The 25,060-nt window shown below is 40.4% G+C and overlaps 1 protein-coding gene across 1 annotated transcript in view; it reads left to right on the top strand.

The window, feature by feature from the left end:
• The window catches only part of ELP2 (elongator acetyltransferase complex subunit 2), a 58,310-nt gene extending 43,673 nt beyond the window's left edge, over window positions 1–14,637 (top strand). Inside the window, exons 18-22 of the mRNA XM_037805893.1 lie at window positions 4,268–4,460; window positions 5,717–5,838; window positions 7,566–7,699; window positions 8,232–8,345; window positions 14,063–14,637. Of these exons, the coding sequence (XP_037661821.1) occupies window positions 4,268–4,460; window positions 5,717–5,838; window positions 7,566–7,699; window positions 8,232–8,345; window positions 14,063–14,219 (720 nt within the window). The 3' untranslated portion in view covers window positions 14,220–14,637. The remainder of the gene's footprint in view (window positions 1–4,267; window positions 4,461–5,716; window positions 5,839–7,565; window positions 7,700–8,231; window positions 8,346–14,062) is intronic.
• Window positions 14,638–25,060: the final 10,423 nt, after the last annotated feature.

Raw genomic sequence — 25,060 nt, 5'->3', positions numbered from 1 at the left:
ACTCCCCCAGTACCCAGTTACACCAATTTTTACATTTTACCTACGTTGTCTGTATCATTCTCTCTGCCTGTCCATCAGTCTTATTGGTCCATATGTCAGTCTGTCCATTTATCAATCCATTATCTGAACACTTTACTGTAAGTTGTATACATTATGCTGCTTAAACAGTTAACTACTGCCATGTACGTTTCCTAAGAACAAGGATATTCACATATGTAGTCACCTTAAGTGCAACTATCAAGTCCAAGAGATTTAACATTGATATTAAAGCTTTCAGTCTGTATTCCAGTGTTTTCATATTTTTAAATAATGTCCCTTTGAGCCTTTTCTCCTCCCTTGATATAGATCCTGTACAGGATCATGTATTGCATTTAATTGTCATTGTCTCTTTACTCATTTTTTCTTTTAATTGTGGGAACATACATACAACATGAACTTTCCCATCTTCACCCACTCCCAAGCATACCATTTAGCGGTATTAATCACATTCACAATTTTGCAGTACCCTCACCACCTTCCATTATTAAAACTTTTCCATCTCCCATGCAGAAACCTATACCCATTGTACATTAACTCTCCATTCTCCCTGCCCTCCCTCTCCCCACATCCCACAATCTATACTCTAATTTCTGTCTCTATGAGCTTGCATATTCTCTGATGTTTTCTTTTTTTAACTCAGTTTTATTGAGATATATTCATATACAATGCAGTCATACAAAGCATACATTCAGTTGTTTACAGTGCCATTATATAGTTGTGCGTTCATCACCAAAATTAATTTTTGAACATTTGCATTACCACACACACAAAAATAATAAGAATAAAAATTAAACTGAAAAAGAACAATTAAAGTAAAAAAGAACACTGGGTGCCTCCCCCCTCCTCCCCCCTCCCATTTTTCTACTCATCCATCCATATACTGGACAAAGTGGAGTGTGGTCCATATGGCTTTCCCAATCACATTGTCACCCCTCGTAAGCTACATTTTTATACAGTTGTCTTCAAGATTCAAGGATTCTGGGTTGTAATTTGATAGTTTCACGTATTTACTGCTAGCTACTCCAATTCATTAGAACCTAAAATGGGTTGTCTGTATTGTGCGTAAGAGTGCCCACCAGAGTGACCTCTCAGCTCCCCTTGGAATCTCTCTGCCACTGAAGCTTATTTCATTTCCTTGCACATTTCCCTTTTGGTCAAGAAGATGTTCTCCATCCCATGATGCCAGGTCCAGATTCCTCCCTGGGAGTCATACTCCACGTTGCCAGGGAGATTTACTCCCCTGGGTGTCAAATCCCATGTAGTGGGGAGGGCAGTGATTTTACCTGCCAAGTTGGCTTAGCTAGAGAGAGAGGGCCATCTGATGTTTTCTTTGTAGTTACAATTGGGGCTTAAATTTAACAACCTAGTTCTGTAACTTCAATGGTATACGCGCACTATGTTCCTATATCTCTGCCTCCCTCCTTATGTAGTTCTTTTCACAGATTGCATGTTTATATATTATATGTCCAGAACCACTGATTTATCCTTGTATTTTCTGCTTTTGGCTTTTAGAACTTGGAGGAAGTAAAAAGTGGAGTTACAAACCAAAAATACAATAGTACTGGCATTTATATTTATCCATGTTGTTACCCTTACTGGAGATCCTTATTTGTATGGTTTTAATCTGTTGTCTCGTGTCCTTTCTTTTCAGCCTACAAAACTCTCTTTAGCATCTCTTGTAGGGCCAGTCTAGGGAGGATGATCTCCCACAGCTTTTGTTTATCTGAGAGAGTCTTAATCTGCCCCTCATTTTCAAAAAACAGTTTTGCTTTATCTACAGTTTTTGCTTTCAGCACTTTAAATATGTCATCTCCCTGCCTTCTTGCCTCTGTGGTTTCCAATGAGAAATCGGCACTCAATCTTATTGAGGCTCCTTTGTATGTGACATGTTGTTTATCTCTTGCGGCTTTCAGAATTCTCTCTTTATCTTTGGTATTTGTCAGTTTGATTATGATATGTTATGGTGTGACTCTGAGTTTATCCTGTTTGGAGTTCATTAAGCATCTTGGATGTATGTATTCATGTTTGATTAAATTTGAGAAGTTTTCAGCCATTATTTCTTTGAATATTCTTTCTGTCCCTTTCTCTCTTCTTCTGCGACTCCCACAATACTTTTATTGGTATGTTTGTGCTGTCTGTGAGTTTCTAGTCTTCTTTATCCTCTGTTTTTTTATCTAATTGGTTTATCAATTATTGAGAATGGTATTTTGAAATCTTTACCTAATACAGTAGACTTGTTTATTTATCCGTGTAGTTCAATCAGTTTTTACTTTTTTATTTTGAACTTCTGTTTGATGTGTAAACATTTAGGATTATGTCTTCCTGATTTATTGACTCCTTTATTAATATGAAATGAACCTCTTTATCTCTGATAGCTAATATAACCACTCAAGCTTTCTTTTGAGTAGTGTTGGCATTATATATTTTTTTATCTCAAATTTTATTTTAATTAATTAAATTAAATTTTAAGCTGTTTACTTATTTTTATTTCAAAGGGCTTCTTGTAGGCAGCATGGAATTAGTTCTTATTTTTTTCCCCATTCTGACCATCTCTCCTTTTAATAGGAATGTTTTATTAGACCATTTACATTTAATGTGTTAATTGATGTGATTGGATTTAAGTCTCTCATCTTGCTATTTGTTTTCAATTTGATCTAACATTTGGGTTAGTTGGTTATTTTTTATGATTCCATTTTATTTCTTCTGTTTGGTCCGTATGACTAGCTCTCATTTTATAGTATATATTTTAAATTTACCACAGTCAGCCTTCAGGTAATACGTTACTGCCAAATGATTTAAGAACTTTACAAAAGTATATTTCCAGTTCTCCCTGCTTTGTGGTATTGTTGTACATTTTACTTCTTAATAGAAACTCCACGTTATAATTGTTTTTATTTTTTAATGTTTTGTTATTAGAGAAACTGCAGTTTTACAGAAAAATCATGCAGATATTATTTTTACTTTAAGCATGTCAATTTTTCCTTTTTTATGATCATATATATATAAAATTTGCAGTTTTAACTGTTTTTAAGTGTACGTTTCAGTGGCATTAATTAATTACAGTGTTATGCTAATGTTACTTTTTCATCACCCAAAACAAAGTCTTTATCCATTAAGCAGTAAGTCCCCACGTCCCCTCCCTGCAGCCCTTGGTGACCCTTACCTATGTTTTGCCTCTATGGATTAGCATATTTTAGATATTTCTTTATATATTGCATATTTCATGCAGTATCCTATACTGCCTTATTTCACTTAGCATGTCTTCAAGGTCAGTTATCTTAATTTTAAAGAGTTTTAAATAAAAGGGAAATAGGTCTTGCCAATTTTCCTTCAGTATCAAGTTTCCTTCTGTTTGAAGGATGTTCTTTAACATTTCTGCTGATGATAAAGTTTTTCAGCTTTTGCCTGTCTGAGAAAATGGTATTTACGGTATGTAAAGAATTTTTGCTTTTTTTGTTTGTTTGTTTGTTTGTTTCCTTTCAGTCTGTTAAAGATGTTTCTCCATTGTCTTCAGACTTGTACTGTTTCTGATGAGAAGTCTGCTGTAATTTTTTTGTGTTCCTCTTGTATTTTTTCCTTCTGGCTGCTTTTTTGGTTTTTGTGTTTGTCACTGATTTTAGCCAATTTTGTTATTGTAGATATGGTTTTCTTCATGTTTCTTGTGGTTAGGATTTGTTGAGCTTTTTGGATCCAATTACATTTATATTTGTCTGCTTGAAGTTGTTGTATAGTTGAGTGATTCTCTTTTGTTCTTTTCATTTTCCTTTTTTTCCCCCTCTGTGTTTCATTTTGTCTCTCAGGGATCAGTGTTATTTATTGCCAGATATCCAGTATTTTGGAGCAACATCCTTTCATGTATTTATTTAGTTTTTTAGTTGTTTTACATAAGAGGGTAAATCCAGTCCTTTACTCCATATTGACCAGAAGCCAGAGTCTCTAAACTGACTTCTAATTACACAATTAATACACAAATATATGCTTCTTATAAGAAATTAAAACCTGATTACAGAATATTTCTTTGATGATTCATGTTTCCTAATCTCTACCTCTTCCCAGAGATTGTATCTGCTAGTAGTATGTATCTCCTCAGAACTTTTTCTTGCATTTACAGAGATACATACAAGTGATGGATACCAAACGTACCCACAGAAACACTGTATTATTAACAAAAATTTTTTTCCAGTATATTTCTACTAAAATTTCTTCATTGCTTATCTCTGTCCTACAGGCAGCTAAGAAAGAGCATGCAGCTATCATTCTTTGGAACACCACATCTTGGAAACAAGTGCAGAATTTAGTTTTCCACAGTTTGACTGTCACACAGATGGCCTTCTCACCTAATGACAAGTTCTTACTAGCTGTTTCCAGAGATCGGACCTGGTCATTGTGGAAAAGGCAGGAGATAGTATCACCTGAGTTAGGTAAAACAACTTCTCATTGGGATGAAAGGTTATTACTGAAACAGTTGTCTCCATTTTATCCACATTCGGTAGCCATTGGGTAAGAAAAATAGAAATAATAGGGTGAGCATCTATATGTAGAAAATTTTGACTTTCAAAAATGATTACAGAATGCCACCACAAAATCATATGGATCATATATTCTGAGCTAAAATTTTATGGGACAGGAATAATGATGATAGAACTAAGAAAATTTGTGATTCAGTAGTTTCTTTCTGTTTTCTGCACTAATCTACAAATATAGTAATATTTGAAATTATGAAACTTAGACCATTATCCTTAGCCTATTCCTACCTAGCTGTCTCACTTTGATAAACTGGGAATGGTGTTTAGTTGTCTCTTCTGTGGATAGCATGATCTCTGGGCAAGGTGTACACCCACCTACCAGCATTCTAAGCTTGGAATACATTTTAAAAAAGAAGACAACTTTGTTGTTTTTGCAGTAGGAACCTATTCCCCCAGTTTGTTTTGATAAGTAAATTCTAGAGAATGTATAAAGTGTTTTTGTATTGTTTAATCCTATTTTATGTTTTTCCTTTGATGACTTGCATACATTTTGATGTAATGATGTATTTCTAGCCCATAAATTTTAGAGACTACTCAGGGACTATAACACATACTAAGCAGATAGAATAGGCCATGTTCTTTTGTATCAGTAGTGATATCCTAATGTGTACTGTTTACTTTTTAAAAAGTTAAAGTGATACTAATAACATATCTATTAATTTGTTATGTCTTTATGGATTGATAGATATGTTCCCCTTTATTCCTAATAAGCAGTCAGGTATTTTAGGATTAGTCTACAAGTTTTTTTCCCATTAAATCTTACAGGAAAAAATTGTTTTGTTTTTACATTATTTACATGGTACATTAATGCTTTTTCCATAGCTCAATATTGAAAACCTGGCTAATTCCTGAATAAGGCTAAATTGATTCAGGCTTCTTCCATAGGTATGGCATACACCTTTAGTTGAGTATCTGGAAGATCATGCTTGTCATCAGTCACTAAGAGCAACTAGTCAATATAAAAGCATTGCTTGTAGAAAATAACTAAAGCCTTCTGGTGAAGGGTCAGTTGCCTGGCCTTGATCTATTGCAAATGTCAACTTATACATAAAACACATGATGAGTATGGTCCTTAAACATAAGCTTACAAAAAGGTTTAAAAAAAGTGTTCTTTGATTTGTGAGTGGTGCATACATGTTTTTTTTTTTCAGAGCCAGTTTTCAGTCTATTTGCCTTCACCAACAAAATCACTGCTGTGCATAGTAGAATTATTTGGTCTTGTGATTGGAGTCCTGATGGCAAGTATTTCTTCACAGGGAGTCGGGACAAAAAGGTAACTTTAAAAAATGCTTTTTTTATTTTTCCAAATTTAAATATAATATTATAGGACTGTTTGAATAAAAAACACAAAATCCTGCTTCTCTATCACAGCTTTTTAAATTGATTTATGTAGTCCTTCTGTGTTTTCATATACATATGTAAAAAAAGGCATTTCTTATTAAAATCTTTAACTCCGTTTCTTTTAAATTTCAAAAATATGAGGAGAAGACCTTTCAGATACATGATTTTCATAAGATTGCCCCAGTGGGAAAAAGTAGTAAATGAAATCGTGCAAGACATAAGAAATTAGGAGGGGATATAAGGGAAAAATAATTTCTAATTCAGAATATGGTTAACGGGGGAGATGCCTCATGCCAGAGTAAGCCAAAAATGCAAAATTATACTGCACTATCTGAATTTTGTTTTTAGGTAAATGTAGGACAGTCAGGATGTGGATGATTTTTTTACTTTTTTTTTTGCATACGTTTACGAATTTCTGAAATTTCCTATAATGAATGATTGCTAACCGTTTTATTCGGTGGTAGTGGTAGAAGGAACCCAAGCTTCAAAAAATTTTAAAACAAATTAGCTAGCCATATGTCCTTGAACAAGACCCCTGCCCTGGGAAAAGGCATGGACAGGTTCTCTGGGAACATGTCCACCTGGCCTCTGGTCTTTCCTCTATTTTTATACTCTATAAATGTCCTTTCCTTTTTCTGCAGTTTCTACAGACCAGAGGTGGTGAGGCAGTGAACATCTCCTTTTCTCTCCCTGCCCCCTCCAGTCTTAGACATGTACAAATTACAAAAGCAGCTGACTAGCATGGGCATGTTATCACTCAGGGTAAACACTGAAATGTCAGCCTCTAAAATATGTTTCTGTCAGACCACACTCTCTTCTTTTGCCTATTCCCTTCTTCCCCAGCAATTATTTGCCCACACTGTGCTTGGTGCTGGGGAAGCAGGACTGCTTCTGCCCTCCAGAGTCATGCCCAGGAGAAGAGGGCACAGCTGTGCCTCTCAGGGATCTGTCAGGGGCTGAAATGGCAAAAGCGTCATTCTCTGCAAGCGCGCCAAAATGCATTTTGCTTGTTTGGACAAAGCCTCTTGCTCAGAATCTTGCTTTGGTCTTGCATTTTGCAACTGTTGTCTGCTTCACTTCCCTCTCCATTTCTTTGTGACCAATCATATGCCCTTAAGACATGAGCTTCCAGGGAAGCCTCATTTCTTATGAAGGGTATCATCAAGTTTAGGTCCTCCTGGCTGATCTGATTCCCTCAGCAATGGGTGGTACAGAGGAGAGCTAGGGACTTGATTGGTCCCCATACTTTTTTTGTTTGTTTGTGTGGTCCCCATACATTTTGTGGTAATGTCTCAGGTAGGTGCATGAGCCCCTTAGTGAGGACATGACCAGTAGAATCTCACTGGATCAGAACTGGTTTCATGAGTGTAAAGAGCATGCTGGACACCCCTCTAGTCTCTGGGCAGGGACATTTCATTTGTAGACCAACACACTTAGGTAGTTGAGGTTTCAGAAACTTGTCTTCTAAATTGTGGCTTCTCTGTGATGCTTGAGATGCTCTGAAGTCCTTAGATATCATACACAAATGTATGCTGCATTTAAAAAAATAAAATACCAGAGCAAATATTTTGTGTTACTTATGCTATTGAAACCCTCTTTGATGTATTGCTAGAAACCTTACAAAGAATAAGCCTTACAAAATTTGATCTTCTGTGCTAGGTGGTCGTCTGGGGTGAGTGTGACTCCAGCGAGGACTTCATCGAGCACAGCATTGGCCCCTGCTCCTCAGTCCTGGACGTAGGTGGGGCTGTGACAGCCGTCAGCATCTGCCCAGTGCTTGACCTTTCCCAACGGTTAGTCTCTGTGTGGGGCTTCGTCTTATGTCCTTCTTTAAGAGGACCACTTGGTTCTCAATATTTAGCCTTCTTATAATTTCATTTGGGGATTCTCTTGACTTCTGAGTTGCTGTTCTTTTCATAATGCTTATGTTTGTCATAAGAATTTTTAAATTAATGGACCTTGATGATTTATAGTGGTGAAAAGAGATTTGGAACGTGACTTAACTGTTCTTATTTCAACCAAGTGGAGGATTATAGTGTTTTCTCTTTAACAAGTGTCTTTGTAGAACAAGGGTCCCTGCAGCCAGCCACAGAAACACTTGCTGGTGGCTTTGCCAGCAGAGGTCAGAGGTAAACCTGTGTGTACCCTCTAGAGAGGAGGCTCCTTGAGGGCACAGACCATATCCTGGGCTGGCATGTCTAAACAAAGTCTTTTGTAAGCCAGGGACGATTGGGAACACCGTGAAGAATTTCTTTAGAGTGACAGAGATGACAGAAATTCATGCTAAATTAATTGCTCTTTTCCCACCCTCCCTCTTAAAATCAGTTACATTGTTGCAGTAGGATTAGAGTATGGAAAGATTTGTTTGTACACCTGGAAAAAAACGGATCAAGTTCCAGAAAGGAATGACTGGACCCACTGTATAGACACAAGTCAAAGGTATTTTCTTCCTGTTTTTGTTTTCATTGGATTAGATAGAAATTGTGGTCTTTAGCGGCACATTTCATGCCATATTTGCACAGAGAGGGACACAGATCTTTTGTTCATGGTGCTCACCACTAAAATGTGATTGCTTTGTTCTGTGGTACTCTCTCTTGAAACTGTCTTATTATATTGCACTTTGTTTCTAAAAGTTTGCTTGATCAAATTGTATGTTTGCAGAACATTGTCTTTACAAATAATAACCATTTGAGTACAGTAGATTCTTAATAAAATTTGATTCAAATTATTTGTGGTACTTCTAGAAATGTTCTAGATGATGTTTTGGTAGCTACATGTTTGCATTGGAACATTTCGGCTCAGACACCCTAATGGAGTAAACTCTCTGTTGCCCCTCAAAGCCCATGGCTGACTTTCAAGCACAGTATGGGTTCCCTGAGCCTCTTGCTCAGGTCATGGGGCCTTTGCCACCTGAGCTGGTTTAGAGTGCCTGTCATTTAACACCTCCCCCACCCCAACCCGCCTGCTTGGATGCCAGGAATAAGAGCTTAATCTACTTTTTTTACCCACCTTATTCTCAGAAAATGTCTAAACTTTCAAAGTTATTAACATCATTCCTTGTCATATTTTCTTAGGATTCTTCAACTTTGTTTTATCAGTACTATTCAAAATATAATTTGAAATATAGTTCTAAATAGCAGTATCATGCTGAGGATGATTGTGATAGTGGTGGGACTTGTGAGGACATGTCTTTTACAAGATATTCCATCCAGTGGAACATGTCTCCATGAGGGCAAAGCGTGTAGTGCTCATTCTGGTTGTACTCATTAAAATGAGATTCTGCCTTTATTGCCGCTGCCCTTGTGGCTTCTCTTCCTCCTCTCTGATTATGGGTTTAGCAATTGAAAAAGTTTGTGCTGCTGGCTTTCTGTAGAGGGAAGAACTCCAACAACATTCCATATGTCAGGCATTAGAAATTTCTGTCTTCCTGGGCTCCCCTCCCACTTCTTTTGAGACCACTTGCATGACCAGAATGTGGGACACTGGCAGGAAGCCCCTTAGAAAGCACAGGAAAAGGTACCAAATTTGAGGTTTTCATTTTAAGATTTTTTTGTCACTTGTGATTAGGATTTGCAAAATGGAACTAATTCCTGACCTACCACATTATAGTATTTGGGTAGCTAATAATCCATTACCAAATTTCAAATACCTTTAAAATTAAAGTTTTAGCTAGTAATGAAATACTGTGGTAATATAAGCAAACACTGACTTTTAGGTTTGTTCCCCAAACTCCATATCTTCTAAATGTTTCGTGTTAACATGCTGGATTTAAAGGGCATTATGGAAAAAAAGAAATCCACCATCTCAAAGCTTAAATAGCCATATAAGCACTCTCCCTCAGAGTAACTCCCCTGGGAAGAATACACTATATATACTTGTTCCAGTGATGTCACTACTTCATATCATTCTTTTTTAATGAAACAAGGGAACTTTAATATTGATCAATAATAAATGAGACCCCATTGATGCTGCTATCACTTAAAATACTTTTGGAACTTTAATGATACAAGAAAATCAATCTTAAACCTTTTACAGTTTTACCCATTTTGATCATTTACTTTAGTTTTTAAGCTTGGCATTTATTTTATTTCTAAAGCTGAGCTCCAATTGACTCGTGGCTGCTTTTAGTAATCAAATTCATCCTCAGAGGAAGAAAATGAGCTATTATTGAGAATAGTCAGTGTTATAGTCTATCTAATCTGGAAGTGTTTCCTTTAGAAGAATTTCAGAAAACATTGAGGCATAACAGCCTGTTGAAATGTGTGTAACTACCCAGAGTGACCACTTGCACGGTCCTTTGTTTGCATAGATTCTCGTCGTGCCAGTTTGGATGTATTATTCCCCCGCCCCAAACACCTTTATCTTTGATGCAATCTTGTGGAGGCAGACCTATTAGTGTTGATTAGGTTGGAACCTATTGATTGAGTGTTTCCATGGAGATATGACTCAATCAACTGTGGGCAAGACTTTGATTGGATAATTTCCATGGAGGTGTTACCCCACGCATTCCGGGTGGGTCTGAATTAAATCACTGGAGCCATATAAATGAGCTGACAAACACAAGGAACTCAGAGCAACTGAGAGTGACATTTTGAAGAGAGCTGCAGCTTACAGAGACGTTTTGCAGAATGCCATTTTGAAATGCAACCTAAGAGCAAGCAGACACCAACCACATGCCTTCCGAGCTAACAGAGGTGTTCCAGATGCCAATGGCCTTTCTCCAGTGAAGGTACCCTGTTGTTGATGCCTTACCTTAGACACTTTATGGCTTTAAGACTGTAACTTTGTAACCAAATAAACCCCCTTTATAAAATCCAATCCATTTCTTGTATTTTGCATAATGGCAGCATTAGCAAACCGGAACACTGGTGTGTGGATTTTTTAAAAAGTTTTTCATTACTTGAATACTATCCTGAATTCTCACCTTTTTTTATCCTTAAAGCTTATCTGGTGACAGGGATTCTCAGCATCTGAAAGCATAATCATGTGCTCTGGTATTGTATTTTTAGGATTTACTGCCTTAAAACCTACTTAATTTTTTCACTTTATTGCTGTTTGGTTTAAGCGTTGTTGGGGATTGAATCATGTCTCCCACAAAAGGCATTTTCAGTTCCCAACCCCTGGTCCTGTGGTTGTGAACCCATTTGCAAATAGAACCTTTGAAGATGTTATTAGTTACGGTTTACCCAAAATGAATGAGGTTGGAACTTAATCCAACATAGCTGAAGTTCTTAAAAGCAAAGGAAATTGGACACAGAAGAAGCCATGGGAGAAGCAGGAAGCTGGAAGTCAGTGGAAACCTGAAGAGAAAGGGGAAGACACTGCCATGTACATTGTCATGTGGTGGAAAAGCCAAGGAACTCCGAAGATAGCCTGCCAACCAGAAGATAGTGACTCCAGGAAGAAGCAAGCCTTTCTAGCCTCTGAAACTGTTAGCCAATAAATTCCTATTGTTAAGCCAATCCATCGTATGGTATTTGTTTTAGCAACTGGGAAACTAAAACAGTTTTGGTATAAACATAGTGTTATATTGGAAAGTGGGGTGCTGCTATGACAGATGCTCAAATTGGAATTGGCTTTAGAATTGGGTAATGAGTAGAGGCTGGAAGAACTGTGAGGCACTTGATTAAAAAGCCTAGTTTGCTTTGAAGAGACTCTTGGTAGAAATACGGACAACAGGGAAATGATGAATGTGTTACTGGACATTGGAAGAAAGGTGATCCTGTTTTAAAGTAGCAGAGAACTTGGCAAAATTGTGTTCTGATGTCAGATTGAAAGTGGAACTTTAAGCAAAGGACTTTGATATTTAGTTGAAGAGATTTCCAGTCTAAGAATGGAAGGTGAAACCTGTTTTCTTGCAGCTTATGGTAAAATGCACGAGGAAGAAGATAGCTGAGAACTGAACTCTTAAGCACAAAGAAGCCAGAAACTGATGGTTTAGAAAATTCTAAGCCTATCCAGATAGTGTGGTCTGATATGAGGGCCAGAAGTGGTTCTATCGGGGACCTTCCTGAGCTTTCAGAAAGTGAGTCCCAGAGGACAGGGCTCCCTGAACAACCCTTTGCTGAAGATGGTGTGACTGAACATGGATCCAGTTAGCCATTTCCGTGGAAGTCAAGATTGGAAATGCAGTTAGGCAGGAAGGAGTTTTGGAAAATTCTATTGTCTAATGGTTTGGACCTGTGTGAACAATATGCAAAGGTGACAAGATATTTGCAAAATTTGTATGAGCAGAACCACTATCAGCATGGTCTGAAAGGGACAGAGAAGGGACAAATTGAAGGAAGAACGACTTCAAGGTCAGAACCATGGAAGCTGAGGTATGGGCCAAAGAGATCTCTGGCCAAGAGAGCAGGCCCACCCATGTGTGTGGGAAAGGCAGGTCCACTACCGTGCTTGGAGGGGGCAGGCCATCTTCCCTGGCGCTGGGAGGAGGTGGGCCTTGTGCCGCATTGTTCAGGGAGAGTGCTGCTACTACAGCACTCAGAGATGGTAGGGCTTGTGCCCTGGCATTTGAAGAGAGCCTGGCCACCATCCCAGTGCTTGGAGTGGGTGAGGTCTACACCACAGTGTTTGGGGAGAGCATGGCTGCTGCACAAGTGGTTGGAAGGGAAGTGGGGCTGCTGCTTCATCAGGCCTGGATAACCAAGAATCAAGCCACAGATGGCTCTCAGAGCTTGAGGTCGGATGGAGTTTACCCTGCTGGGTGTCAGATTTGTTTGGGACCCATGACCCTGTTTTCCTTCTGATTTCTCCCTTCTGAAATGGGAATGTTTATCTGATGCCTGCTCCACCATTGTATATTGGAAGCAGATAATTGTTTTCTAGGTTTCACAGGTCAATCAGACAGAAATTTTGTCCCAGGATGGACCATACCCATAAATGATTTTGATGAGACTTGGGACTTAGCATTGTTACTAAAATAACTTAAGGCTTTTAGGATATTGTGTTGGAGTGAATGTATTTTGCATTTGGGAAGAACATGTTTTTTAGGGGTCCAGAGAGTAGACTGTTGGGGATTGAATCATGTTCCCCACAAAAAGGCATGTTCAGGTCCCATCCCCTTGTCCTGGGATTGTGAATCCATTTGTAAATAGGACCCTTGAGGATGTTATTAGTCAAGGTATGCCCAAAATGAAGGTTCTGTTAGTTAAGGGTGGGCCTTAATCCAACATGGCTGAAGCTCTTAAAAGCAAAGGAAAGCAGACACAGAAGAAGCCACTGGAGAAGCAAGAAGCTGGAAGTCAATGGAATCAAGAAGAGAAAGGAGAAGACGCCACCCAATACAGTGCCATGTGATGGAAAAGCCAAGGAACCCCAAAGATTGCCAGTTAGCCGGAACATGCCAGCTCTGGAAAGAAGCAAGCCTCCTAGACTCTGAAACCATGAGCCAATAAATTCCAGTTGTTAAGCCAACACATCATATGGTATTTGTTTTAGTAGCCAGGAAACTAAAATGGGTCTTTCCTAATTTGTAGGTTAAATATGTAAAGGATGCTGCATTTTTATAGGATTTATTAATCTATGTTTGGCAGCATTCTAGGTCTGAGGAGGAGAGTAATTTGAGTGTCTTGTTCAAAGTCATGCAATTAGGAGTCACACTGGAGTCCAAGATTCTTTCATACTGTGACTTTGGGTAGTCCGTTAAACCTTTGCTGTCTTTCTTTACTCAGCAGTAAAAATGTGAGTCCAGACATCTCAGAGAGAGATCCAAAAAATAAAATAACATAGCACATGATGTGAAACTAGAATTCTTAATTTAAAAAAAAATATATTTAGAAAAGTTTTCTGAAAGGATGTTTTTAATGGCCATTCCCTGAATTCCTTTGATCACTAAAATAAAATTTGACAGAAATTCATTGTCTCTTTCTTGTTCTTTTTGGTGGCATCATTGGCCAGTAGGTAGAGTATTTAGTGTGATGTTAAGTAAATAATATAAGATGTTTTCAAGGGTAAGGTAAGTAAAATTGCTAGAATACTAATTATGGTATTTAAAAACCTATATGCATTTTGGTACTTTAAGATTTTGACTTCCATTCATGTTCGCATTAATAGGAAGAGCATACTAATTAAATTAACAATTAGTTGAGCACTTGGTAAAATATTTTGTACTCATAGCGTACATTCATTTCATGGTTTCTTTTTCTTTCTTTTAGCCAAAGTCACACACTTGCTATCAAAAAATTATGCTGGAAGAATTGTAATGGAAAAACTGAACAGAATGAAGCAGAAGGCTCTGAATGGTTACACTTTGCAAGTTGTGGTGAAGATCATACTGTGAAGATACACAAAGTTAAAAGATGTGCACTGTAATGGACTTTAATACAAGTATCTTAAGGAATACAGTTCTTGATGTATTAAAATATTTATCATGTAAATAGATAACCTTTCTTTACCTTCATAATTTAATTGAGCATTTTTAAGCAGTAGCCCTTATTTGGGTCATGGACAGTTTGAAAATCTGGTAAAAGCTGTGGACCTTTTGCTCAAAATTATATTCTCACACCCACTCAGAACTTTGTGCATACTTTCAGAGATTTGTGGACCTATAGGTCTGCATCCATCGATCCCAGATTAAGAACCTCTGTTCGTCCTTATTCATGACCAGATTTTTCTAATTTTGTGTTATTTTTGGTCTTCTCTTTTCATGTGCCCCTCTTTCGGAAATGTCAGTATTTATTACTCTCTTCAGAAGGCAGACTTAGAAAATAAAAAGAGGAAATCCAGCTTACTCAGTTTTTATTTTAATAGTTTTTTGTAAGTAAACATACCACACAGAGTGTTCTAACTCTCTCTCTTTTTTTTTTTTTTTAATCATCATTTTATTGAGATATATTCACATACCACGCAGTCATACAAAACAAATTGTACTTTCGATTGTCTACAGTACCATTACATAGTTGTACATTCATCACCTAAATCAATCCCTGACACCTTCATTAGCACACACACAAAAACAACAAGAATAATAATTAGAGTGAAAAAGAGCAATTGAAGTAAAAAAGAACACTGGGTACCTTTGTCTGTTTGTTTCCTTCCCCTACTTTTCTACACATCCATCCATAAACTAGACAAAGTGGAGTTTGGTCCTTATGGCATTCCCAATCCCATTGTCACCCCTCATAAGCTACATTTTTATGCAACTGTCTTCGAGATTCATGGGTTCTGGGTTGTAGTTTAATAGTTTCAGGTATCCACCACCAGCTACCCCAATTCTTTAGAACCTAAAAAGGTCTAACTCTCTCTTGACCTTTTCTTCTCAGTACACACTAGTCAGTCTAGGAATTTGGCAGGCAGTTATAAGTTTGAACTTGAACTTGAGTCTGTCCTTTTTTTTTGTTCTTTAAAAGTACATAGATCTTTCTTTTAGGGCTTAACAAGATAGAATGTCCTAATATTTAAAGTGATACATTTAGATAGTGGCTGAAAAAGAGAGTTATGAGTCATTTGTATTTATGTGACAGTTGAAATCATGAAAGTGAAGGCTGTCCTCAGGTAGTTTAATGGGAGCAGACAGAAAAGGGTGCTAGGGATAGAAGGTTGGCATGTGCCAGCGAAGGGTTAGGAGGAGGGCTAGGACTGTTGGGCGGCTGGGAGTTGGGTAGAGAGCTTGAGGGGCAATGTGAGAGGTAGTGATGAATGCTGGGGTGAGAGTGGAGGTTTGTCCCACACCCTGTTAGAACATGACCTTTGAGTCACTGGCAAATTGGCAATTAAGTGAATACCATACATAATAAATATACTGAAAAAAGGGAGATGAAAATTTTCTAGATAGGAGTTTATACCATCATCTAACATAATTTGCTCCAAAAGGAGTTAAATGATGTTTTGCGATGCCTAAATGGAGATTTCTAGACCAGTGCTGCCCTATATTTCTAGTTCAGAAGAAATATAATGTGAGCTACATATATAATTTTAAATTGTCTCATAGCCACATTAAAAAAAAAGGGAAAAAAAGAGAAACAAGTGAAATTTATTTTAATGACATTTCCTTTAACCCAATATCTCCAAAATAATCATTTCAACATATATCAATGTAAAAATTAAAACATTTTACATACATGGTATATTTTACATTTATAGCCTGTCTCAATTGAGGCTAGCCACATTTCAAGTGCTCAGCAGCCACATGTGGCTAGCAGCCATCCATATTTGGGCAGTGCAGTTCTACACTAGTGAGTGTCTTATGCCCTCAGCTGGGTGTGTGTGTGAGAGAGTGCACACACCATGGCAGCAAGTATCTAAGCTTCCCAACCACAGAGAACAGAACACCCTGTAGTACCATTTTCCTGCTTACCAGCTGGAGAATGTAGTTATTAACCCCCACAGGTACACGGGAATTTCCTCCAATCCCAATTCATGCAGGACTCAGAGTGGCCTGGGTTTTTTGTGACTTTGCTTCAGGATATCAGCCTTTCTCCAGAGCGGATTAGTCCTTTAGATCCTTTTCCAGCACAGAACTCAACCCCCTAATGTTACCTGAAAGCAGGCCTAGCCTTGGAAAGACTGAGTTCCCAGTTGATTATTGTTTTAATTTGTTGGTTGAATTTGTATATAGACAGTTTTTCAAAGACATCCTGAACCTTTTGTCCCCGTTAATCATTGATGTAATTCAGCTCGGTAACCATTCAGAGGACTTGCTGTGTATTTGGCCAGTCTATGTAGCATTTCATGTATGTTTATACATGTTAATGTGCTAAAGGAGCACAATTTGAATCATGTAGTTATTCATAATATATCTAAAGCAAAAAGACAGTATTTGGAACTCAGCTCCAGAGGAGCTGAAAGTATTTCAGAATCCCCAACTGTCCCATGCCCTTTAACATCTCATTTCTCTGATCAGCTCACAGCATCAGATTACAGACTGATACTAAGCACGAGTTTACATAGTTGCTATCCTCGGGCCTATCCAGCTTTCCTAGACAGGAGAGGTGATGGGGTTGCTGTTCCAAGTACATATTCATCTTGGACAACAGGGAGCCAAATCAAATCACTACAGTGTCTCCCCCAACAACCTGAGGGAAAGTATAATTGGTTATTGATTCCAAAGGGAGAATGTGGGAATTGGAGGAGAATATGCAAATTCAGAAATAAAGAATAAAGCACAGAATCATTCTCTCTTTTTAAAATTGGAAATTTTGGCAATCTTAGCAAATCCTGGGTTATCTGTAAGAGACCTTCCATTGCTACCTACTCCAGTCCCTGCTTGGCTGCACGTGGTGATTTACAAAAAGGGAGAGTCTTTTCTGCAGTATGGCTCCAGAATATGATACTCTCAAGGAGTGCTTTTTAAACTTTAGGGTGCATCAGAATCATCTGGAGGGCTTCTAAAACACAGATTGGTAGGCCCGAAGCCCAGAGTTTTGATTCAGTAGATCTGGATTGGAGTTCTGAGTCAGAACTTGCATTGCTGACAGGGTTCCCCGGTAGCTCTGCTGCTGTGGCCTGGGGACCAATGACACTGAAAACCATTGCTCTAAAGCAGGGTTCCATGATGGACAGCATCCACATCACAGGGTGACACTGCTTCTCAGGCCCAAGCTCAAACACAGTAAGTCAGAATCACTGGGGTTAAGTGCCAGGCATCTAACAACCTCTCCAGGAGATTATGGTACACCCTGAAGTTTGAGAAGCACTGCTTGGAAAGGCTCTCCTGCAACACAACTAGTAATTTATTAGAACATAGCTACAACAAACAATTTTTTGATGACTACCTTGAGTTGTGTAATGCCTGTGGATAGAGTTGCTGTCTTCAGATGTCTCCCCAGTAAGAAATTTTTTTAAATCCCTTTTGGTATATTATTCAGAACTATGGCCCCAGAATCCCTGTGGCAAAAAATTCCATGGGTAATGAGATGAATTGGAGCAGGTGGCTTTGTATCCACCCTGCTGCCAGTGGTGCCCTGACTTCATGTGGCCCATATTGATTTTGCAGGTTTTCTGGTTCACTTAGCTCGCCTTTCTTCATGGTTATGAAACATATTGAGAACTAAGGAAGTAAATTCAGGGTTCGCTAGTGACAGAGGGACCATCATTGTGCTATGCCCAGATAGAAAGACACATCTGCAAGGAGAGGCTCTCTGGGACTAGGCAGTGAGTGTCTGCAAAGGAACCTCAGTGGACATGGGGACAGTTTGCAGGCCAACTCACCAGGTCAGCTGGTCACATTAATGCAAGGGTTTCAACTCAACAGAGCCTTTAAAACCACTAGCAGAGTTGAAATCCTGGAGGTGATTAACCAGCAAATCTGCGACCACAGCTAATGGGTATACAGTGGAAAAGGACAGTTGGAGACTAATCACCAGACTCTCAATAGGTGTGATTCTCAGGGCTGGATGACAAAAATAAAGGTTTGTTACACATCCCTTGCAGCCCCAGGCTACTAAATTGTGGTTTTGTTTTGTCTTAACCAAAATAACACGGCCAAAAATGGGACCTTTTGTGGCTCCCAGGAAAACTGTTTCCTGAAGTGGACGTGTGTTTGAAACCACATTATTCATTTCTTTGGCAATTTAAAATGACTTTGGAAAAAAAAAAAGAAAACTACACAAATACTGAACTCCAGTCATCAGTGTGCATTCTGAATTGCTTAGGGGAAAGTGTACTGAGGTCTATAACTTACTCTGAAATGCATAAAAATAAGATGGATTGATGGATGGACAGAAGGGCAGGTAGGCGATGAAGGAAGCTCAGTAAAATGTTCAGGGTAGAATCTAGGTGATGCATATATAAGTGTTCCCTGTACAATTCAATTTTTCTGTGTGCTTAAACTTTTTTATAATAACAGATTGAGGAAAATGGCTTTGGCATATTATATTCAAGTTGGAGCCAAGCTAACACAAGGCTGGTTCTGCTGGTGGGAACAGCTCTGGCCCCAATGAACCAACCTGCCCTCCTGCCTCCCTCTCTCTCTGCTGCTGCTTCCTACAAAGTGCCCACTTGCAGGGTTTACAGAGAAGAGGGCAGGGAGACAGCTCACCTGGACCACTGCAGGCAGAGGGTCAGAGTAGAGGTTTGGGCCCCAGCTCTGATGTTTAAACAAATATCCTTGGAAATGCATCACTAAAAAATTAGCCCTACAAAACTATGGAATGAGAATACAGATCAGTGGTTACCAGGGACTGGAGTGGACCATATAAGGTAATGGCTAACAGACCTAGATTCTTCAACATATAAATTAAAAGAGCAGAAAGGGGGAGAGGAAACCTATAAATATGATAATGGTATTGTGGTTATGTTTTTTTTTTTAAGTTCTTATCTTTTGAAATACATAATGAATTATTTATGGATGAAATGACATATCTTGGATTGTTTCAAAATTATGGAGGGGGAAGGAGTTGGTGGGCTGTAGATCCACAGGATTGGCAATGTGTGGGTCATCAATAAAACTGGGTGATGGGGAGTCATTGTACTATTCTATTTGTGTATAGGTGTAAAATTTCCCATTATAAAAGTTTTTAAATAAAAAGGGAATGTATCCACAAATCATATACAGAAGGCGTTACTTTGAAGGGAATTCTCTTTCCAACAAGTAGTGGATGGTCCAGAATGGAGCTTAAGGAGGAGATGCTGGCATGCCAAGGAGAATGGCTTGCCATTGGGGCCAGAGGAAACAGACTGTTGGAAGGCTGCATCTGGTTTGTGGATAGAGGACTCTGTACCCCATAGTCAGGTGGACCCAGAGATGTGGGACACAATGAGGCACAAAGATAGATAGATGGATGGATGGATGGAGAGAGAGAGAGAGAGAGAGAAGGGGGTCATGCTTTGTCAGAGAAGCTCCTCCTGGAATGGAAGGGGCAGCCTAAAAAAAGGCTGTTTACAAGGGAACCCCTCTGCAGCCAGACTGGCCACCTACTTTCCACACACAGGGATGAAAAGCCTCCTACCCAGTGCTTTTCCTACTGAGCCCCATCTTTTCTCTCCCACCCCTCACTCTCATCTCTCCTGACCCCCACCCTCCCCTGTCTTTGGGTTACATTTTCTCCATTTTTCCACCTAACCAAATCCTATGTATTTCTCAAGGAAGTCTAGGAGGGTTGTAACTTGGACTTGAGGTATCAGGTGGAAGTGGGTTTGAATCCTGGCAAACTTTATCCTCATCTCTGTAAATGGAGATAACATTAGCATTTAATCTGACTTTCCAACTCTGTGTGGAAGAAAATGCAAAATTTTCTTTCTGGCTCAGGCCAAGTAGAAGTTTATTTCTCCCTCAAGTAAAAGAAGTCAAAGTAGACAGACCAGGGTATGTAGGGAGAGTCTCAACATGATCAGGGGATGCAGACTCTTTATTTTGCTGTCTGCCATACTCAGCACTTGGCTTCCACCTCACTGTCCAGGAAGGCTGCTAGGCAAAAAGCCCCTCACCCCCCAACCCCTGCCACAACTTTAAGAAAATTTCTTGGAAGTCCCACACAGTTCTGCTTAATATCATTAGCCAGAATTTAGTCTGGTGTCCATATCTGGCTTCAAGAAAAGCTAGGAAATGAAATATTTATTCTAGGTGGCCATGTGCTCAGATGGGAATTGGGGTGCTTTATTCTGGAAGAAAAGAACAACAAATAGGGTAGACAACTGTTAGTCTCAATTCATAAAAAGTACTGCTTCATAGGATTGTTTTGAGAATCAGATGAATCAATGCATGAAAAATGTTAGCCCAGTGCTTGGGGTATAAAACACTAAAAATTGCTAGCTATTACTGTTATAATTGAATACATCTCTGCTCATAGAGCCTTTACTGGTTTCCTAGCTTCAAGTGTTCTTTCCTTTCTTTGAATTCCATAGTATTTTATTCTGATTTTCTTTTATGACATTCATTACTTTCTATCTTCTATTTATATAAATGTGTGTGTGTATATATATGTGTGTGTGTATGTGTGTGTGTGTATATATATATACATATATGTCATAGCTGTATTAATTACATGCTTTCTGTCATAAGAAAGTTCATCTCCAACTGACACGGGGAATTATTGGTGAACATAACTGAAAAAAGTCCAGTGGTGGTACAGGCTTCAGGTACAGTTTGATCTGGGCCATGTTTCCTTTCTCTCATTCTCTCAGCTCTGCATTTCTTGTGTCAGCTTTCTCCTTATTGCCCTCCCTCATAGCTGCAAGACGGGTACAAGCAGTCCTTGGGGTTACAAATTTCCTTGCTCATATCAAAAGGAATAAACCTTTAAACCTAAGACCCTAGGTTTACTCTGACTGGACCATCCCTGAAGTAATCATAGTGGGCAGGGGAGAGCCCCACATTGAGTAGCTCGGGCCTATCCGTCCACTGTGGCAAGAGCCATGAGATCACCTATCTTGGAAGCAGGGTGGGTTCCACTGTGACCATGTGACTGCTCCATGTACGATGGTTTTCCAAAACAAAATCAGAGGGGCAACGGATGCTGGGCAGGCAACTGGTGAAGGCCCACTCTACAAACCTACCAAAGCCTAAGCCCCTTGGCATCAGATTTACTTCTTCCTTCTTCACAGGATCTAGTAGAGTGTAATTCACATTCTCGGGTCAAATATTTGTTGACTTCAGGGATGAGTAAATTTGATAGCACAAATGACTGGTGGAGGAAGCATTCTCAAATGTGATCCACCAGTCAAGAAATAGAATAGCTGACATCAGATCCTTTCCCTCATGGTATGGAGGAGTAGGGGGCAAAGTACAGGAGGGAGGAGTCAACACAGAAGGGGCAAAGAAGGGGGAGGCCTGGCCCAGTGGACCTGCCCCTGAATGAACACGGGGAGAAGCCGAGCCCCCCGTTAAACAGCATCAGGAAGCTGACTGCTCTGAGTCCTTCCCCCATCTCTTGTGGTTTGCCTAGTACTGGTGGGTTTTGTTTCTAACATTCTGGGTGTAAATATAATGGAGCCTTATTTCCAACTGTATCATGTTTCCGAGCTGCCCTTTTAGCTTCTATTCACAGAAAAGGTCTCCTTTCGCTTTAGTGGGGGTACTTCCTGGGGTTTCTGATCTTTCTTTCCACTGCTCCAAGTTGGTTTCTGCCAGGCTTTGCAGAGAAGCCTGCTCCAATGTGTGTCTCTCTTATTCCAGCTGTGCAGGCCCTCTTCTGATTTCCTAGGTTCCAGAATATCTAGGTCAGCAGGTTCTCACTGTTAGAGGAGTATGCATTTCATTCTAGCAGGAAATGCCAACTTAAGTTATTTCATTTTTCAAACCAAATGCCACCTTCTCTGAAGCATCCATCCCCCACTGCAACAGCTGGCAGGAAATATGACCCATCATTTTTGCAGCTACCTCCAGGATTGAGAGGCCAAGGTCCTGGAGGGTTTAAGCCAGTGTGAAAACTTCTACCCTTTCCCACCATTTAAGAGGACCATTATAATGGAGCTGCCATTCCCACCAAGATAACAGACCTGCTCTCATTTGAGTGACCACACACCACCTAAACAGCAAGTTCACTCTGTTTAATCCTTGCCCTCGCTGGCCTTTCAGCCTTAGATACTGCCAACTTCCCCTCTGGCTCTCCTCTTATTTCTTCTACTGTACCTTTTCACCCCTTCAGTGGCAAGAAGGTGGACACTCCTTAAATGCCAGTGTTCCCAGGGCTCTGCCCTCTTACCCTGAACACTCTCCCCAAGCCCCTCCCTCTCCTTCCTGAGCCTTGGGCCTCATTCTCCGCTTAGATGTCCTGAACCGGGCTCCATATTGTCTCCCCATGCCCTGAGCCCCCTCCTCCCAACATCCACTCAGTCTCCCAATCATGTAGTGCCAGCTCCCAAGTCAGTTCTCCCTCTGTCCCCATTTGCCTCTGATTTTCATCACTACACCATCTGGGCCCTAGATCTGGCCCGTTGGCTCCTCGCCAAGACTCTGACCTGCGTCTGGCAGGCAGTGCTGCCGGCAGCCTCTCTGCACCCCAACCCCTGCTAAGTGCTGCCAGGGGTCCCAGACCCACCTCTCATTCTGTTACTCCCCTATGGAGACACTCTGTTGTCTCCCTGTCCCCACTGCACTGCAGTCAGACCCTACTCACTTCTCTCACTCCCTAATCCCATACCTCATCCCCTGTGCTCCAGTCTCATCAAAAGTCCTGCTTCTGGAATTTTTTGAGCCTCTTCACACCTCCAGGCACATGGATGCACAGGGAGTACTCGCTCCCTCCTCCATTGCTTCTCCTCCAGGACCCTCTGGGAAGGTCCCCTGCAGTCCCAGATTGGGGAGACCTCTTCTCTAGCACTCTGCAGCATGGAGGGTGAGCTGACTGAGGACCCCTCGCCTTCACTGTCCCGGGAACCTATCAGACACAGAGGCCACCTAATTTATTGTTGGCCTCCCGGCTTCTACCATTGCCTGGCAGGGGGCTGGTTCTCCTAACCAGCAAACACTGAATGAATGCCCTTACTAAAGCCCCAGGTTTCATCTTCAGTGATTCAACCCTGCACAGTTTCAGAGCTTAGAGCTGCTCTCCCTGCCCCAGTTTTCACAACCCCATCCAGCCTGGTCATGACCATTAGATAACTGCCTAAATCACCTCTTCGGGTTACTCTCTTGCTTGAAAAACTTCAGAATGAAATTCCAGTCCCCTAGCCTGACTTCAGGCCTCCTATAACATCTCTCCAAACCTGCCCTCCTTCTTCCTCACCCCTGCCCAGTGCCTAATTCTGAGAGACCCTCACTGGACTTTTGCCAAGTAAGTGAATGAATGAAAGTAAACACAAATGAACCCCTTATGTGGAGTGGGGGTTCTTACAAACTGAGCCCATTACTAGGGGTCTCTGGGGATGGGCAGTAGGGCCTTATAGAAGTCTGTTAACTTGGGAACAAGGGGATTTGGAGATATATCATCTGGAGGCAAGGAACCAAGTTCAATGAGCTGGGCCAGATACAAAGGCTCACTGAGGGGGAGACATTTTAAGTACAAAACTGGAGCTGTACCTGGCCCACTTTGGCTCATGGACACATTTTTTTTTCCCCCAGTATCTCAGGTTAGAGAGGTCTGTAAGTAGGAGGTGAAAGAGCTGTTTCCCTACAATGCTGTAAATTTTGGGTGCTGAGTCTGCTGCCCAGGTCCTCAGCTCTGACTAGCTCAGGGTCCTCCAAGGCTCCAGGCCAGCAGCTGGACCAGGTGAGAGGAGGCAGTGGCAGGACTGGAGCACAAGACCTGGGGCTCATTGGAAGGGGAGCAGGTGTAAGTCATTCATGGGTAGGGGCTGGAGGATCCAAAGCCAAGCAGTCTGATTTCTGACAGTTTCTGGCAGCTGTTTTAGTTTCCTGGCTGCTAAAATAACTACAATGCAAAGGGTTGGCTTAACAAGATAAACTTGTTGGCTTATGGTTTCAAAGGCTAGAAAGATTGCTTCCTCTCAGGGTTGGTATCTTCTGGCTGGCCAGCAATCTTGGGGTTCCTTGACTTTTCCATCACGTGAAGTGCACATGACAACATCTTTTCCTTTCTCTTCTGGGTTCCCTTGACTTCCGGCTTCTCCTTCTGTGGCTTTCTCTGTAAGGCCTCCAGTAATAGGATGAAGACCCATCCTGATTCAGTTGGGCCACACCTTAACTGAAGTAACCTCATCAAGAAGTCCTATTTACAGTGGGTTCCCACCCACAGAAATTGATTAAGAACATGTTTTGTTTTGTTTTTTCCTGGGGTACATAACTCCAGGCCACCACAGCAGGGAAGACTCAGGGAATCTTGGTTAAATGCAACTGAGGGGGCCAATTAAAGGCTGAGGCTCCTGGTGTCCCCACATCCCTCCTGCTCTCCCTTTCTTCTTGGCAGGTCCATTTTGATGGCCCAGTTCAAAGACTTCCTCCTTTGGATGCTTTCCCTGAGCCCGAGCATTGGAAGTAGGCCTTTTGTTTTAGTTTCCTTTGCTTCTCAAGCAAATACCATGCAATGGGTTGGTTCAAAAATGGGAATTTATTAGCTCATGGTTTTGAGGCTAAGAGAATTCCAAATCAAAGCATCATTATGGGGATGTGTTTTGGGGCTGGCTGCTGGTGACTCTTGGTCCTGTCATCTCTGTCACATGGCAATGCACACGGCAGCCTGTCCTGGCCTCTCCTTTCACTTTCAGTTTCTGTTGATGTTCAGCTTCTGGCTACTTCCTCTGTGGCTTTCTCTCTATCTCTCTTAATTTCATTCTACTTATAAAGGCCTCCAGTAATAGGAATAAGACCCATACTG

The sequence above is a fragment of the Choloepus didactylus genome, chromosome 16 (assembly GCF_015220235.1).
Source record: "Choloepus didactylus isolate mChoDid1 chromosome 16, mChoDid1.pri, whole genome shotgun sequence".
Taxonomy (NCBI): domain Eukaryota; kingdom Metazoa; phylum Chordata; class Mammalia; order Pilosa; family Megalonychidae; genus Choloepus; species Choloepus didactylus.
This window is presented reverse-complemented; position numbering and strand designations above follow the sequence as displayed.